This window comes from Mytilus trossulus, unplaced genomic scaffold (genome assembly GCF_036588685.1).
Source record: "Mytilus trossulus isolate FHL-02 unplaced genomic scaffold, PNRI_Mtr1.1.1.hap1 h1tg000138l__unscaffolded, whole genome shotgun sequence".
Lineage (NCBI taxonomy): Eukaryota > Metazoa > Mollusca > Bivalvia > Mytilida > Mytilidae > Mytilus > Mytilus trossulus.
In genome coordinates, this window is record NW_026963302.1 from 36,783 (window position 1) to 53,975 (window position 17,193).

The following is a 17,193-nucleotide window of genomic DNA, read 5'->3' on the forward strand; positions in this document are numbered from 1 at the left end:
TACTTCTGTAGGGTAAGTCTTCAGGAGAAATGGAAAGTACTTCTGTGGGGTAAGTCTTCAGGAGAAATGATTTTACTTCTGTAGGGTAAGTCTTCAGGAGAAATGGATAATACTTATGTAGGGTAAGTCTTCAGAAGAAATGGATAATACTTCTGTAGGGTAAGTCTTCAGGAGAAATGGAAAGTACTTCTGTAGGTTAAGTCTTCAGAAGATATGGATAATACTTCTGTAGGGAATGTCTTCAGAAGTAATGGATTATACTTCTGTAGGGTAAGTCTTCAGAAGAAATGGAAAGTACTTCTGTAGGGTAATTCTTCATGAGAAATAGAAAGTACTTCTGTAGGGTAAGTCTTCAGAAGAAATGGATAATACTTCTGTAGGGTAAGTCTTCAGGAGAAATGGAAAGTACTTCTGTAGGGTAAGTCTTCAGGAGAAATGGAAAGAACTTCTGTAGGGTAAGTCTTCAGAAGATATGGAAAGTACTTCTGTAGGGTAAGTCTTCAGGAGAAATGGGAAGTACTTCTGTGGGGTAAGTCTTCAGGAGAAATGGATAATACTTCTGTAGGGTAAGTCTTCATGAGAAATTGATAATACTTCTGTAGGGTAAGTCTTCAGAAGAAATGGATAATACTTCTGTAGGGTAAGTCTTCAGAAGAAATGGATAATACTTCTGTAGGGAATGTCTTCAGAAGAAATGGATAATACTTCTGTAGGGAATGTCTTCAGAAGAAATGGATGACACTTCTGTAGGGTAAGTCTTCAGAAGAAATGGAAAGTACTTCTGTAGGGTAATTCTTCATGAGAAATAGAAAGTACTTCTGTAGGGTAAGTCTTCAGGAGAAATGGAAAATACTTCTGTAGGGTAAGTCTTCAGGAGAAATGGATAATACTTCTGTAGGGTAAGTCTTCAGGAGAAATGGAAAGTACTTCTGTAGGGTAAGTCTTCAGAAGAAATGGATAATACTTCTGTAGGGTAAGTCTTCATGAGAAATGGATAATACTTCTGTAGGGTAAGTCTTCAGGAGAAATGGATAATACTTCTGTAGGGTAAGTCTTCATGAGAAATGGAAAGTACCTCTGTAGGGTAAGTCTTCAGAAGAAATGGAAAGTACTTCTGTAGGGTAAGTCTTCAGGAGAAATGGAAAGTACTTCTGTAGGGTAAGTCTTCAGGAGAAATGGAAAGTACTTCTGTAGGTTAAGTCTTCAGGAGAAATGGAAAGTACTTCTGTAGGGTAAGTCTTCAGAAGAAATGGAAAGTACTTCTGTAGGGTAAGTCTTCAGAAGAAATGGAAAGTACTTCTGTAGGGTAAGTCTTCAGGAGAAATGGAAAGTACTTCTGTAGGTTAAGTCTTCAGGAGAAATGGAAAGTACTTCTGTAGGGTAAGTCTTCAGAAGATATGGATAATACTTCTGTAGGGTAAGTCTTCAGGAGAAATGGAAAGTACTTCTGTAGGGTAAGTCTTCAGGAGAAATGGAAAGTACTTCTGTAGGGTAAGTCTTCAGAAGATATGGAAAGTACTTCTGTAGGGTAAGTCTTCAGGAGAAATGGAAAATACTTCTGTAGGGTAAGTCTTCAGGAGAAATGGATAATACTTCTGTAGGGTAAGTCTTCAGGAGAAATGGAAAGTACTTCTGTAGGGTAAGTCTTCAGAAGAAATGGATAATACTTCTGTAGGGTAAGTCTTCATGAGAAATGGATAATACTTCTGTAGGGTAAGTCTTCAGGAGAAATGGATAATACTTCTGTAGGGTAAGTCTTCATGAGAAATGGAAAGTACTTCTGTAGGGTAAGTCTTCAGAAGAAATGGAAAGTACTTCTGTAGGGTAAGTCTTCAGGAGAAATGGAAAGTACTTCTGTAGGGTAAGTCTTCAGGAGAAATGGAAAGTACTTCTGTAGGGTAAGTCTTCAGGAGAAATGGAAAGTACTTCTGTAGGGTAAGTCTTCAGAAGAAATGGAAAGTACTTCTGTAGGGTAAGTCTTCAGAAGAAATGGAAAGTACTTCTGTAGGGTAAGTCTTCAGGAGAAATGGAAAGTACTTCTGTAGGTTAAGTCTTCAGGAGAAATGGAAAGTACTTCTGTAGGGTAAGTCTTCAGAAGATATGGATAATACTTCTGTAGAGAATGTCTTCAGAAGAAATGGATAATACTTCTGTAGGGTAAATCTTCAGAAGAAATGGAAAGTACTTCTGTAGGGTAATTCTTCATGAGAAATAGAAAGTACTTCTGTAGGGTAAGTCTTCAGAAGAAATGGATAATACTTCTGTAGGGTAAGTCTTCAGGAGAAATGGATAGTACTTCTGTAGGGTAAGTCTTCAGGAGAAATGGAAAGTACTTCTGTAGGGTAAGTCTTCAGAAGATATGGAAAGTACTTCTGTAGGGTAAGTCTTCAGGAGAAATGGAAAGTACTTCTGTGGGGTAAGTCTTCAGGAGAAATGGATAATACTTCTGTAGGGTAAGTCTTCAGGAGAAATGGATAATACTTCTGTAGGGTAAGTCTTCAAAAGAAATGGATAATACTTCTGTAGGGTAAGTCTTCAGGAGAAATGGAAAGTACTTCTGTAGGGTAAGTCTTCAGGAGAAATGGAAAGTACTTCTGTAGGTTAAGTCTTCAGAAGATATGGATAATACTTCTATAGGGAATGTCTTCAGAAGAAATGGATTATACTTCTGTAGGGTAAGTCTTCAGAAGAAATGGATAATACTTCTGTAGGGTAAGTCTTCAGGAGAAATGGAAAGTACTTCTGTAGGGTAAGTCTTCAGGAGAAATGGAAAGTACTTCTGTAGGGTAAGTCTTCAGAAGATATGGAAAGTACTTCTGTAGGGTAAGTCTTCAGGAGAAATGGAAAGTACTTCTGTGGGGTAAGTCTTCAGGAGAAATGGATAATACTTTTGTAGGGTAAGTCTTCAGGAGAAATAGATAATACTTCTGTAGGGTAAGTCTTCAGAAGAAATGGATAATACTTCTGTAGGGTAAGTCTTCAGGAGAAATGGAAAGTACTTCTGTAGGGTAAGTCTTCAGGAGAAATGGAAAGTACTTCTGTAGGTTAAGTCTTCAGAAGATATGGATAATACTTCTGTAGGGAATGTCTTCAGAAGAAATGGATTATACTTCTGTAGGGTAAGTCTTCAGAAGAAATGGAAAGTACTTCTGTAGGGTAATTCTTCATGAGAAATAGAAAGTACTTCTGTAGGGTAAGTCTTCAGAAGAAATGGATAATACTTCTGTAGGGTAAGTCTTCAGGAGAAATGGAAAGTACTTCTGTAGGGTAAGTCTTCAGGAGAAATGGAAAGAACTTCTGTAGGGTAAGTCTTCAGAAGATATGGAAAGTACTTCTGTAGGGTAAGTCTTCAGGAGAAATGGAAAGTACTTCTGTGGGGTAAGTCTTCAGGAGAAATGGATAATACTTCTGTAGGGTAAGTCTTCATGAGAAATGGATAATACTACTGAAGGGTAAGTCTTCAGAAGAAATGGATAATACTTCTGTAGGGTAAGTCTTCAGAAGAAATGGATAATACTTCTGAAGGGAATGTCTTCAGAAGAAATGGATAATACTTCTGTAGGGAATGTCTTCAGAAGAAATGGATAATACTTCTGTAGGGTAAGTCTTCAGAAGAAATGGAAAGTACTTCTGTAGGGTAATTCTTCATGAGAAATAGAAAGTACTTCTGTAGGGTAAGTCTTCAGGAGAAATGGAAAATACTTCTGTAGGGTAAGTCTTCAGGAGAAATGGATAATACTTCTGTAGGGTAAGTCTTCAGGAGAAATGGAAAGTACTTCTGTAGGGTAAGTCTTCAGAAGAAATGGATAATACTTCTGTAGGGTAAGTCTTCATGAGAAATGGATAATTCTTCTGTAGGGTAAGTCTTCAGGAGAAATGGATAATACTTCTGTAGGGTAAGTCTTCATGAGAAATGGATAATTCTTCTGTAGGGTAAGTCTTCAGGAGAAATGGAAAGTACTTCTGTAGGGTAAGTCTTCAGGAGAAATGGAAAGTACTTCTGTAGGTTAAGTCTTCAGAAGATATGGATAATACTTCTGTAGGGAATGTCTTCAGAAGAAATGGATTATACTTCTGTAGGGTAAGTCTTCAGGAGAAATGGATAATACTTCTGTAGGGTAAGTCTTCAGGAGAAATGGAAAGTACTTCTGTAGGGTAAGTCTTCAGAAGAAATGGAAAGTACTTCTGTAGGGTAAGTCTTCAGGAGAACACTTACTATTTTTTACTCAGGATGAAGGAAACTTTAAAATAGGAATTGTAAGTTTGGCATGTTTTTTTTTAGCAATGTTTTGAAATCTTTTAAATTGCCTGATTATAAAGACTAACACTTAATACTTGGAATGGGAGTATAATAATGGTGAAATAGTGGACATTTCAATTTTGTTTTCTCATTAGAGCTATGTTTCCTTACGAGGTCTAGAAAATACTGGAAATGGCAAACAATTTGATCCTGAAGCTAATCTGTTGGAAAATGGTTTTGAGTACTGGCTATTGATGTCTATTTTGGTTAAATTATTTTATTGAATGACAGTCCGTATAAAAATATCAAAGATGTGGTATGATTGCTGATGAGACCAAATGACATACAACTTTATATAGAAGTTAACAACTAAAGGTCACTGTAAAGCCTTAAAAGTCGGGCTTTTTAATCTGCAGTGAAATATATATTTTTTGTCGAGACCAATTATCATGATTATGTGGATTAAGGAAAATTTAATTTTCATGAATATTTGATATCATGGTTTTGCCAAAATCGCAAAACAAGACTATAGCAAATTTGTACCCCATTGAACATTTAACATGTTTAACTTGTGGTTAACCTGGACTCACAAAAAAAACCCATGGAAATGTGTATCCCATGAATAATATTGAATCTACATTACAGTGTAGAAGTATAATTTTCTTCTTCAGAATTTATCCATCAAGCATATTTAAAGGTGCAGCAACAGTAGTAGATAACAGTGACGAGGGTGATATTGACAGTGAAGGGTAGGTACAGTACATAATTATGGTCATGTGAAAATTATAAAAAAAATTGTTTAAAGCATATTTTAGATTTAGTCAATTTGATTTGCTCTTAATATACATGTAGATAAATAGATGTTGCTGTATTTCATATTGTTTTTATATCATTATTTTATTCATAAATCAGGCTGTTAGCTAGCCTTCTCATTTGTTGTTTACATTTGTCATTTTTTTTTTATATAGCTGACTAATTTTATAGTTGATAGTCAAATATAGAGAAAATCAATCATTTTCACCTAAATGGTGACCAAGGGAAAGAACTCTTAACTTAGATTACGTCATATTGAAACTTATCTATATCATCAAATGGTCACTCATTGCTGCTAGTTTTCTGGAAGATTTACAATAAACAATGCAGGGATTAAAGGGAAATAACACTTTATAAATTTTGTGTCTTTTTTTAAATTAAGTTCTGAATTAACAGAAGATTTTTATGCATTTCTACTTAGGCCAAAAAAAAATATATGTCTGTTTCCTGCTGCCAAGGCAAATAATTCAGGGTCGATAGGTTGCGAATTTTTTTTTTCTTTTTTTTTCTCTTAATTTTTGCACTCCCTGTCAGATTTGCAGTCGGTTAAATGTCATGTTCCCTTTAAAGAAGCTTTAATTGAATAATCCTTCCAGTGCCGACATTTTTTAAACCTTAATTGTAGCACATTTGTGCTGGGAGCACCCATTTTATTGTTTTGGCATAGTAAAGTACGGATCTGGATCAGACAGGAAACGATTTTTTCAGGATCAGAAACGATTTTTTCCCGGATTTGAATAAAAAGATCTAGGGTCGGGGGGTTTGAGTCAGGGTCGGTCTGGAAACAGGGAAACAGACATATAATTTTTTTTGGCCTTACATGTAATAAAATTGCTTAACAGAATTACCTTTTTGAAATGTCTTGCTTAACAGAAATATACTAGGTGTTAAAAGGTAAATTATTGTTCTTTAGAATTTCAATGTGTTCCAGTTTTGTGTTAATGTGTTGAATTGTTTTCTTAAACTTGGTGGCATGATAAATCACAGTGTTGGCTTTTACTATGTAACAATGAACAGTTAACATTTTGGTGGCATGATATATATCACAGAATGTTAACTTTAACTCAGATCCATAACAATGAACAGTTAACATTTTCGCGGCAGGATAAATCACAGTGTTAATACTAGTCACATGATCAGTTACAATAAAGTGTTAACTTTTACTTAGGTATATATATGAGCAGTAAAAATTTCGGTGGCAGAATTGTTTAGATTTACACTGTGCCAATGAATTGTTCACTTTTTGGTGGCAGGATAAATTAGTGTTTATTTTTACTTTGATCAGTAACATTAAAGTGTAAAAGAGGGACGAAAGATACCAAAGGGACAGTCAAACTCGTAAATCTAAAATAAACTGACAACGCCATGGTTAAAAATGAAAAAGACAAACAGAAAACAATAGTATACATGACACAACATAGAAAACTAAAGAAGAACAACACGAACCCCACCAAAAACTAGGGGTGATCTCAGGTGCTATGGAAGGGTGAGCAGATCCTGCTCCACATGCGGCACCCTTCATGTTGCTTATGTAAACTTTTACTTACATTGGTATAAATGAACAATAAATATTTTGGTGGCAGCATAAAACACAGTGTTAAATTTTACTAAGAAAGGTATAAATGAACAGTTAGCATTATGGTAGCATGACAAATCACGTAATGTTAGCTAAATATTTTTGCAAATTTAATGAAAAAACAATAAAAAAAAGTAATGGAAGAATTATTATGATAGTTATAATAATTAGAATGACAATTAATGATAGTATAACTAATCGCTGTATTTGAATATCAAATATAAGACAACGTGTGATCAAACGGCACATGGATTAAACGAGTAAAATCCATAGCGGCGCTTGGTCACAAGTTGTCTTATTTTTTATATTCAAATACAGTGATTAGTTATTCTTTTTATTACATTGGCAAATGGCTTTTTTTAATGAAATTAATGTAGAAAATGTAAGGAACTATATTTTTTTCCTACACATTGACAAATTGTTTTGATCAGACATTATTGTCGTCTTGACAACGCCTTTTATTGTATGACGTCAGAGAGTGGAATAACTTCGTTTAGTTCACATGTGAAATTATCGGTTTTTATTTAATTTGGAAATCAATGTAATTCATTGCAACCAATGTAATAATAACAATTATTCCTAGTGTACAACATTCAATGTTTAGCATGGTGTTTATATAATGAATAAGGATGTGGGAATGACATTTTCATGTTGTCACTATGATGATGGTATTGCAATATAGCATGCATGTCTTCTGGACTGAGCAAAGTTTAAAGAAATTTAGTATGTTAGTGGGGACAGAAAAACTTCATTTACTATTTTAATAAAAAAATAAAATACATTTTCTGTTAATATGCATGACATGGTGACAATTATGATATGTGAAGTTTGCATTATTCCTAAACTTTTCCATAAATGTAGCTTTTTGCTTGGTGAGTTTAAGCTTTTTAAGCTAATGAAGCTTGGTTGAATTAAAGCTTTTGTGCAGTGAGCTAGTTTCATATATTTATTGTTTGCAATTTTCCTGGTTTTATTTAAAGGAATGATCTAAGGTGAGTTATCTTGGATATAGCATGTTTGTGTAGATAAAAAAATAGTAGTAGATATACAAATATATATATTAGTTATTGTATTTTATTTATATATATAATACCTCCTCTTTCGTATTGTTTGTATATATGTAAATATTGTATTCCACTTTGTTTCAAGTATGTTATAGGTCAAATTAAGTGGTCGAAGATGACTTAAGCATGAAGAAAAAACTTTGAAAATATCTCAATCTATAGAATAAAAAAACCCATGTTGTTTGAACTAAAATGTCATGTCTGTTGCACAAAAAAAAAAGAAATAGGTTACTAAATTTTCTCCCTTTTTTTTACAATTTAGACAAACATACAACTCAATATTTGGATTCCTCAACCCTAAGTTAAATCTGTTTTATTTTAAATTTTGATTTTGCTGTATAGAGAAAAATACAAACTCAAAGTTGTAATAGCTTAGAGAAATTAAAACATTTTATGTTTTGGATAAAATTTTGAAAATGATATTTTCAGTAGAAAAAAATATATTAGATTGGTGGTGTGGGTCATATAACCAAAAGGTACTGGTGAAATTTCAATATATTTTAAGCACAGAGTTAGGGAAGGACAGTGGTTCAATGCTCAAAATCATTAAAATGCTTGTCTGTAAAGGAAAATTATATTTTTACTAGAAAAATTTGTCCACTTAGTTTTGTTTGTTTGGACTTTTTAGATAAATAATTTGTGATTGTCCAGTGAAAAAATCTTTTGGACCTCTACAGAATTATTGTCCATTGAACCAATTAGCACCCTATGCACAGCGAAATCTGTCTGACCTAATTTTAGTACAGTCAAATCTGAATGAACATGATGAAAGCTCACTTCTATTAACCATACACCTTTCTTATCAGCCACCCTTTTCTTTTCTCTCTACAGTCATATCTTTGCAATAGACCACTTTCAAGTTCATCCGTCATCAGAAAAAACTCGTCAATTAGGCGTGCCTTTGTGACGTCATTAACCCAATAGAGGGGGTCGCCTGTATCCCTGCACTATTAATTAAGGTTCATCAAGGGTCTTAGTGATCGTCATTGTGCAGGATAAACTAGAAATAATTTATGTTTTGTAAGTACTTAATAACAATTCCCTAATGACAGCAGTGCTTATTGTCAATTATGAGAATTGTGCAATATAGTATTATAATTTTCCAACCACTCGCTCTATATTGGAATAGAAGTGACGATGCCCCTACATGCACAAATGATGTTCACTTAAACCAGAGTTTTTGACGGAAATGCATCGAACTTGAAAGTTGTCTATTAAAACCTGTTTCCAAAGGTCAACTCTGATATAAAGTCAATTTTCTCGGGTCTTGATGTTCAGCTTTATATAGTATACTACAGGTTTGACTGTACTTATCTTAGCTGATCAATCTTAGTATATAAAAAACACATTTTAATTTAGTTACCATAGTCTTCTGGGATTGGATAGATAATTTATCTTAAACTGATTGTTTGAAAACATATTTTTAACAGGTAAGTTTTTGTTGAATCAATATTCACTTTTAATTCTTGTATGGATAGGGTTGAAATTTTCACTACATCTAATGCATGATTGATGCACAAGAGTAAAGTGAGAAAATGAATATATTGGATAGATGTTGAAATATTTCAGGCAATGCTCATTGATTTATGGACTCACTTTTGTCACAATAAAGTGACATTATTGATAGGTAAAAAGTTACCAATATACTGTAAATTCAGAAATAAATATACATATTTTACAAATTTCATAAATGTGAAAAATCTTAATTATGTTTAAGAGGTAGACATTGCTTAAGGGAAGTAACGCCGTAAATCAACACTGTATTTAGTGTACCGGTAGTTTGTTTTGTCAATGATTTGTAAGATTTCAAATAAGACAGAATAGATAATCTTTTGTCTCTATATATATATATATAGAAGCTTAGAATATGTTTTTGAAAAAGGTGAAACAAACACACTAATGATTTTCAAGAGTTATGTAACTTTTAATACATAATAGATCTACCTTCTTAATAGATTTCACATTTCAGAAACATTTTGCTCATTTGCATTTGCAACAGTTCACATTAATTTCCTAATTTACAGTAGAATATTAACAAAGGTATTGGACTAAACTTAATTATTTAACAATATATAATCATAAACTATTAGAACTAAAAAAGAATGTCACCTGAAGTAGTCTGGCCATATCTATTCTAATCAATATGAAACTTTTAACTACAATAATTGTTGTCTTTTCTCGATCATTTAATTTTAATTTTAAGTACTCACTACTCACATTTAAAACACTCATTGTCATTATCTTTCATGTCACTTATCTCTGTAAATTTATGCCTTCTATTAAGGATTGTTTGCAGATTGCAGAATATTGAAGTGTGCAATTACTTTTAGCCATCAACTGTATCTGCAAAATCTTGATCAAGTCTGGTTGACTGTCTAACTGCAGTAATTGTGCTTTGATTATATTTCTTAGCTATCTCAGGGATCAAATATGGCTTGTACCAATATCATACTTTCATCTTTAGGTATAGGAAGATGTGACATGAGTGCCAATGAGAAAACTCTCCATCCAAATAACAATTTATAAAAGTAAACCATTATAGGTCAAGGTACGAACTTCAACACACACAGAGCCTTGGCTCACACTGAACAACAAGCTATAAAGGGCCCCAACATTACAAGTGTAAAACCATTCAAATTCTAATTTTTACAAAAAAACGAGAAACATGTATAAACTACAAAAAAAAACTACAACTACTGTACATCAGATTTGTTTTATTAAGCAGAAACCAGCATAACAAGCAACTGAAAAGTATACATTCATATTACATTCATAAGCATCAATAGCATGTGGTCTAAAAACCTTATATTAACCCAGGTATAATCCATGGCTACAAATTTTGAATAAGGGTTGTATCTATGTGGTTTCACAAGGACAGATTTAACAAGTGACAAGCTATTATTTGTAATGTATTTATGTAATTTCATTACAATCAGATTTTTCATTTCAATCAGATTTTTCAATACAATCAGATTTTTCATTACAATCAGATTTACAATCAGATTTTTCTTTGCAATCAGATTTTTCCTTACAATCAGATTTTTCATTACAATCAGATTTTTCACAGATTTTTCATTACAATCAGATTTCACAATAATGACCAGCTTTTGAGTGCTTGAAAAATATAAATTACTGTATTAAAACAAATACAGTTGGTCCAATTACAAAATACCTATATCCTTAAATTTATGGAACAACAATGTCAATACATTATATATTTAATGACAAATGTTGAAATACGAGTTAGTTGCTGTTAATGGTAACTCTTCTATGTAAGTTACTGTGACATCTTAACACAATGCTTGATAACTGGTTATTTGCTTAGGAAATTGATATAGCTATGGCTATAATATTAATGTGGTTATTGCATATTATTCAGAATCTGATATTTTACCCATAATTCATGTTATGATTGAATTTATTGCAAGTCATGCTGATTCTTTAAATATTAATTTTTCAATCCTGTTATATGTTTATAGATTATCGTTGATCATCTCAACGAGATTGATTTTTTCGCTTGAGCTTGTACAGCGAAAGTGAGAAAAGCAATCGAGTTGAGATAACCAATGATAATCTGTTTATCGCTATTTTACCTATGACGACGTTGTCAATTTCATGTCAATTTCGTTAGCAATGCCACGTGGCCTCCTTAGTTTCTAGCGATAATTTATCCATCTCAAGTGAGAAGCATGATATGAAAATTATCACAAACATTGACAAAAAAGATCAAAGGAAAAATGCACAAAATAGCGATAATATCCATTATACATGTTATATGTATTAAACAGCTTTCTAAAGATTTGGGCTAAGATCTCAATTAAAACTGGAGGTTGTTGAGATCTTTAAGATCATATACAGAATTTTAACATATTTTTTGTGCTCATTAGAAAGCGTAATAAGGACGTCATATTAGAATTTGGGGTATAGTTGAAAACATCATATATAAGATTAATTATACAGGAAAGTATATGCTTTCTTTTTATGAAACAATATTTTAATTTTGTGTTTACAAATTGTGTCTAATATATACTAAACAAAAGAAATGGTAAATTCAAAAGGGGAATAACTGCTGTACACATGCTGTTTATTTTATTTTGCAGTGTTTAAGAGTTATATGCGACAAGAAAAACTTGTTTTTCATCTAATGCTATAAAATACAAATATTACATATATGTCATTATTATTTTTCTGTATTCTGGTAAGTATTACTTTACTTGAAATTGAACTGTTGTTATTTATTAGTGAACATCTTTGTATAAGAATGTTGTTTAATATTTTATGAATAGGTTAATAATCAACAATGGATTAAATTTTATTTTACAGATCAATATATGAGGGAGAATTTAGGAAATCCATCAAAGCAAGACTCTTAGTGTCACAGGTACTTTAGGTCTTACTAATTATTGTGAACAATATCAAGGAAAAGGTTCGAAATACAACCAAATTATAAATGTTCAATTAATACAGTTTAATGAAAAAACACAAAACCTACCTCAAAAATTTCATTACAATGACATATTATTAAAAATCCAAATTTGAATTGTACAAGAAACAAAGAAAACATTGGTATGAAATATTTTTTCATGAGAAGTCATGATTTGCCATGATGTATGTGCTACAAAATCATTCATGAAGTTTCACAGATTTTCATTTTATCTTAAATTTATTCATTTCTATAATGACAAGCTCTAAAGGAGTAGGTCCGGTAAGGACTCATTTTGGCCTCAAATTTCAGTTTCATCTGACGAAAGATTTTGACCACTTTTTGAACACTTAAGTGCCTATTTCACTGGATTCAATTAGTGTATGTGAAATATTTTAACTGATTTTGTCATTAAAAACGATCCGATTCAAGCTCAAATATGAAAAATCTCTCAAATATGCCAAAAAACATCACTTTTCAGATGGTTTTTGTCAAAAATGAAAGTGGCCGCATCCGTGTTCATCCACAACCTTTATATATGTTATGTATTATCATAAAATACAACTTACATTTCAATATTAAGGATGAACACGAATGCAGCCACTTTCGTTTTACACGGAAACCGTCTAAAATTTAACTAAAATGATAGAATTTTGAAGATTTCAGTAATTAAGCAAGACTTAATGGTGCTACAACCTGATATATGTGCATTGTATTGTCTAAAACAGCCCATATTTATGTAGCAGAAGCATTCAACTGTACAATAAATAAATAAAAGTTTACATTTTAACAATTTTGTAAAACTGCTATATTTTGGGGCCAAAAAGAGGTCTTACCGGACCTACTCCTTTGCAAATTGTGACCTGGTCTGAGTGTTGATTCATTGGCACTCATACCACATCTTCTTGTATCTAATTTATGTCCAATTTCTTTTGTGTTTAGAATTAGAATAGGAATAACTAGAGTAGCTACCCGTCAATTGGTATTTGTCAGCCTTTTTTATAGATGTTTAATTGGCTCCTGTATGTGTTGCTAGTAAAGCCAAATTTGAAACAATCAAATCACCAATTGACGACAGTAAGGCTTCATCTACAGTACTGTTATGACTTAATTGATATGTATTGTGGGAAATAAGTTGCAAAAATTTTAACCTTATTTGACAGGTACTTGGAATGTCATATAAGATTAGATGTTTTCTTTCAGGTGGTGAGTTCTGTGCAGGGTAATGCAGAATTTAAGTTTGACTATCTAATGCTTATAATTACAGCAAGGTAAGGCCAAACAGAATAGAATCTTTTTTGCTTAAAAATATAGTATATGCAATTCAAGTACATATAATTAACAGTGTCTGGTGATGTTTCATTGCCTGGCCGGTTTCAGTCCAAATGGGACCTTCATCAGAGCCTGAAAAGCATAAAAATTAGTATCCAATGATCCTGTCAGTAGGCGTTAGCTAACTTCTTAAAAGCTTTATATTTTAGAAGGTGAAAGATCTGGATGCTTCATACTTATATAGTATATATAGATGCCTCATTTTACAAAGATGTCCAATGTCCTTGACCTTACCGGTATTTTCATGGTTCAGTGACTACTTGAAAAAAAAGTTATCTTTTGTAATGTTAACTTTTCTCTTATTATAAGTAATAGGATAACTGTATTTTGTATGTGAGTACCATGCCCGTCAGACAGTTTTCCTTTGACCTCGAAATCATTTCATGGATCAGTGAACAAGGTTAAGTTTTGGTGGTAAAGTTCATATCTCAGATACTATAAGCAATAGGTCTAATATATTCAGTGTATAGAAGGGTTGTAAGGTGTACATGTCCAACTGGCAGGTGTCATCTGACCTTGACCTCATTTTCATGGTTCAGTGGTCAAAGTTAGGTTTTTGAGTTTTGGTCTTTTTTTTCTAATACTATATGCAATAGGTCAACTATATTTGATGTATGAAAATATTCCATGATCTATATGGCAGTTGCGCAGGTTTTCTTTGACCTTGACCTCATTTTCAGTGTTAAGTGCTCAGTTGGTCTGTTTTTCTTAAACTATAAGCAATAGGTCAACTATATTTGTTGTATGGAAGAATTGTTAGCTGTACTTGTCTGTCTTGCATGGTTCATTGAACTTGACCTCTATATTATAGTTTAGTGGTCAATTTTTAGTTTTCTTGGTTAATGTTAAGTTTATGTGACAAGTATAATAAAGCTTTATATTTAGGACTATCAACATAATATCAATGATTAGTAAAGAAGGCAAGACATATCAGCGTGTGACAATTCATAACATTTGTACAATGGAAGAGGAAATGAAAAATAACCTTCACCAATAAAAAATTTGGTGCAAATTAATATGAAGATCGGGGCAAATGCAAACATAGATTCATTTCAATCAGACAACATGATTTTTCATTGCATCAACTCCATGATTTATGGTCTTTATTTAAAAAAATGTGCTTGCATAAGCAGATGTTGGGTGACTGAATTTTGAAATGTATGATATAACAGTGTCTCTTTTAAGTTGCATTTGAATGGAGATAATAATATTCTATTTGAGGATTTGAAGCCTTCAAGTTTTGATTTGAAGAATACAAATATCCCTTTACTGGCTTTGCTACAGTTGCCAGTGTAGTTAATTTGTTACCATCAAATTAACGATTGATGTCTGCACGATGTCTGCAAGTATTCAAATACAGTTATCTCATAATTGTCTCATGACAACAATTTACTGTAATAGTGAAATTGAATATATTTTCTAGTTTTTGTCAAATAAAACACAACATTTTAAGGGAATTAGAGAAAAGCTACATGGAGCAATCAAAGTTGATACTTCTCAGTCCACCCAGTAAAGCTATATAAGAAAAAAAGATGTGGTATGATTGCCAATGTGACAGCCATCTACAAGAGACCAAAATGACACAGAAACTAAAAATCCTACAGGTAAATGTTAATTGGTTTGTTTATAAGAAATCTATTCTATTTCATCTATAGGAATTTTAGAAAAGACTATTAATTGTGCAACTCAAATCAAAAAGGGGTTAATTAAGTACAACTTAGTTCAGAAGGTCTTGATTACCACTCATTATCAGTGGAAGTCAACAAAACCTCTTGATCGTCAAATGTCCATTTGACCATGCCAATTAAGTGGTTTTTTTATTGTTTCTCTTTTATTATAAGTATTTAAAATGCAGTTGTAATGGTAGTTTAGTATATAAAATATTTAAAGCCTTCAATAGTAAACTAAGCTTCTTTGATGCTTGATGAAATATTAACCAAATCCAACATAAGTTTATTCAAATGAATGTTTTTAAGCCCCACCTATGATAGTAGAGGGGCAGTATGTTTTCTGGTCTGTACCTCCATCTGTCCGTCCGTCTCTTGGTTCGTCCATTCGCTAGTGCCTGCGTCTGTTTGTCCCACTTCAGGTTAAAGTTTTTGGTCAAGGTAGTTTTTGATGAAGTTGAAGTCCAATCAAATTGTAACTTAGTACACATGTTCCCTATGATATGAAAGTATTGACCCCAGTTTCACGGTCCACTGAACATGTAAAATGATAGTGTGAGTTGGGAATCCGTGTACTATGGACACATTCTTCTTGTATACATATTTTGCAATTGAGTTTTTAACTTATAAATGAGTATAAGAAATGAGTCTTGAATCCATTAAATTAAGCACATTAACATACAATCCTGACATAACCATACAATTACAATTCAGGAAACCTTTGTGGCAAATTTATTTCTGTTTACCAAGTTAGTCTGTTTTCCTTAAAAAGATTTTGTTGACTCACCCAAGTCAATCTCTTTCAAAAAAGCTTCAATTTGTAAATTGCATGTTGCTTCTTTTGAGTTTAATCATAAAAATTTATATATATTTTTTTTAATTTGTTTTTTAAATTGTTATTTGGATGGAGAGTTGTCTCATTGGTACTCACACCACATCTCCCTATATGTAAAGTGTTTTTTTGGTATTTTTCAGTATAATTGCAGCATTAGGATTAATAGAAGATAGTTCTGTAATACTGGTAGCAAGTATGCTGGTTTCTCCTCTAATGGTGAGTGGAATAATTGTTGGACTTTTAAAATTTTCTATTTATGTTTGCCTCGCCAACTCTAATAGTTGATTGGCGTTATGTTTTCTGGTATGTGCATCCATCTGTTAAGTTTTAAAAAGAAGATGTGGTATGATTGCCAATCAGACATTTTAATTGACTAGGATTGTCAGTTTTCCTATCGAAGGTCAGCAATTTCCCCCGTGCACTTCGGCTTCCTCCACCCTTTTAATTAAAACCACCTTGATATAGCGTAACAGTAGTGCTTAAAGGTAGCGTTAAATCACTTAAAATCAATAAAAGACAAAAATACAAAAATAAACCATAACACAATCATAATGATGGGATGTATAAGTACCAAGCCACACTAAAGAGAATTACTAGCTGGTGATATGAAGAAAATGTTTTCTGAGCTAGCATGTAGAAAATCTAACTCATTATTTTATTTAGTGCAAAACAGTTTTTTACATAAATTTTATCTCAACTTATTTTGAGTATGGTTTTTAAAAGATTGCCTACACAATCAGTCTATTTAAAATATTCCTTCCTGTCTTTTAAAAATGATGATCTTATGTTAATAAGAAATGCTAAATGTACCTAAAAATAGGTTGTGAAATCAGAATGAAAACTATATTCCAGTAATGCTTAAAGCCCATAACCAGGAAATACAGACAAAAGTTGTATGTTTTAAAAGAAAAAAAATTGATCCACAAACAATGAATAATTGCTAGACTATTACATGTATTAAAAGACTTGTAATATTATTTAACATCATATTACTACAATTTCTTCAGAAAATTAGGTTTTATTATTTCTTCATATCTTTTCAGGGACCAATTTTAGCAGGAACTTTTGGATTTGTTATAAAAAACTACTCATTGAGGAATTTAGGAATAGCTTCTGAACTGAAGGGCTTAGCAATATGTGTTCTATGTGGTAAGGTTTTTCCCCCAATGCAGACAATATGGATTATTTTCTAATAATTACAGCTTAGCCTTATATATGTTGTGTACATGTTGTACTGTTGTTC

At 32.2% G+C, this 17,193-nt stretch overlaps 1 protein-coding gene across 1 annotated transcript in view; it reads left to right on the plus strand.

Moving 5' to 3' along the window:
• The window catches only part of LOC134700347 (uncharacterized), a 48,302-nt gene that overhangs the window by 6,474 nt on the left and 24,635 nt on the right, over positions 1 to 17,193 (plus strand). The window contains exons 5-9 of the mRNA XM_063561704.1: positions 4,912 to 4,989; positions 12,017 to 12,074; positions 13,320 to 13,387; positions 16,091 to 16,166; positions 16,994 to 17,099. Coding sequence (XP_063417774.1) covers positions 4,912 to 4,989; positions 12,017 to 12,074; positions 13,320 to 13,387; positions 16,091 to 16,166; positions 16,994 to 17,099 — 386 coding nt within the window. The remainder of the gene's footprint in view (positions 1 to 4,911; positions 4,990 to 12,016; positions 12,075 to 13,319; positions 13,388 to 16,090; positions 16,167 to 16,993; positions 17,100 to 17,193) is intronic.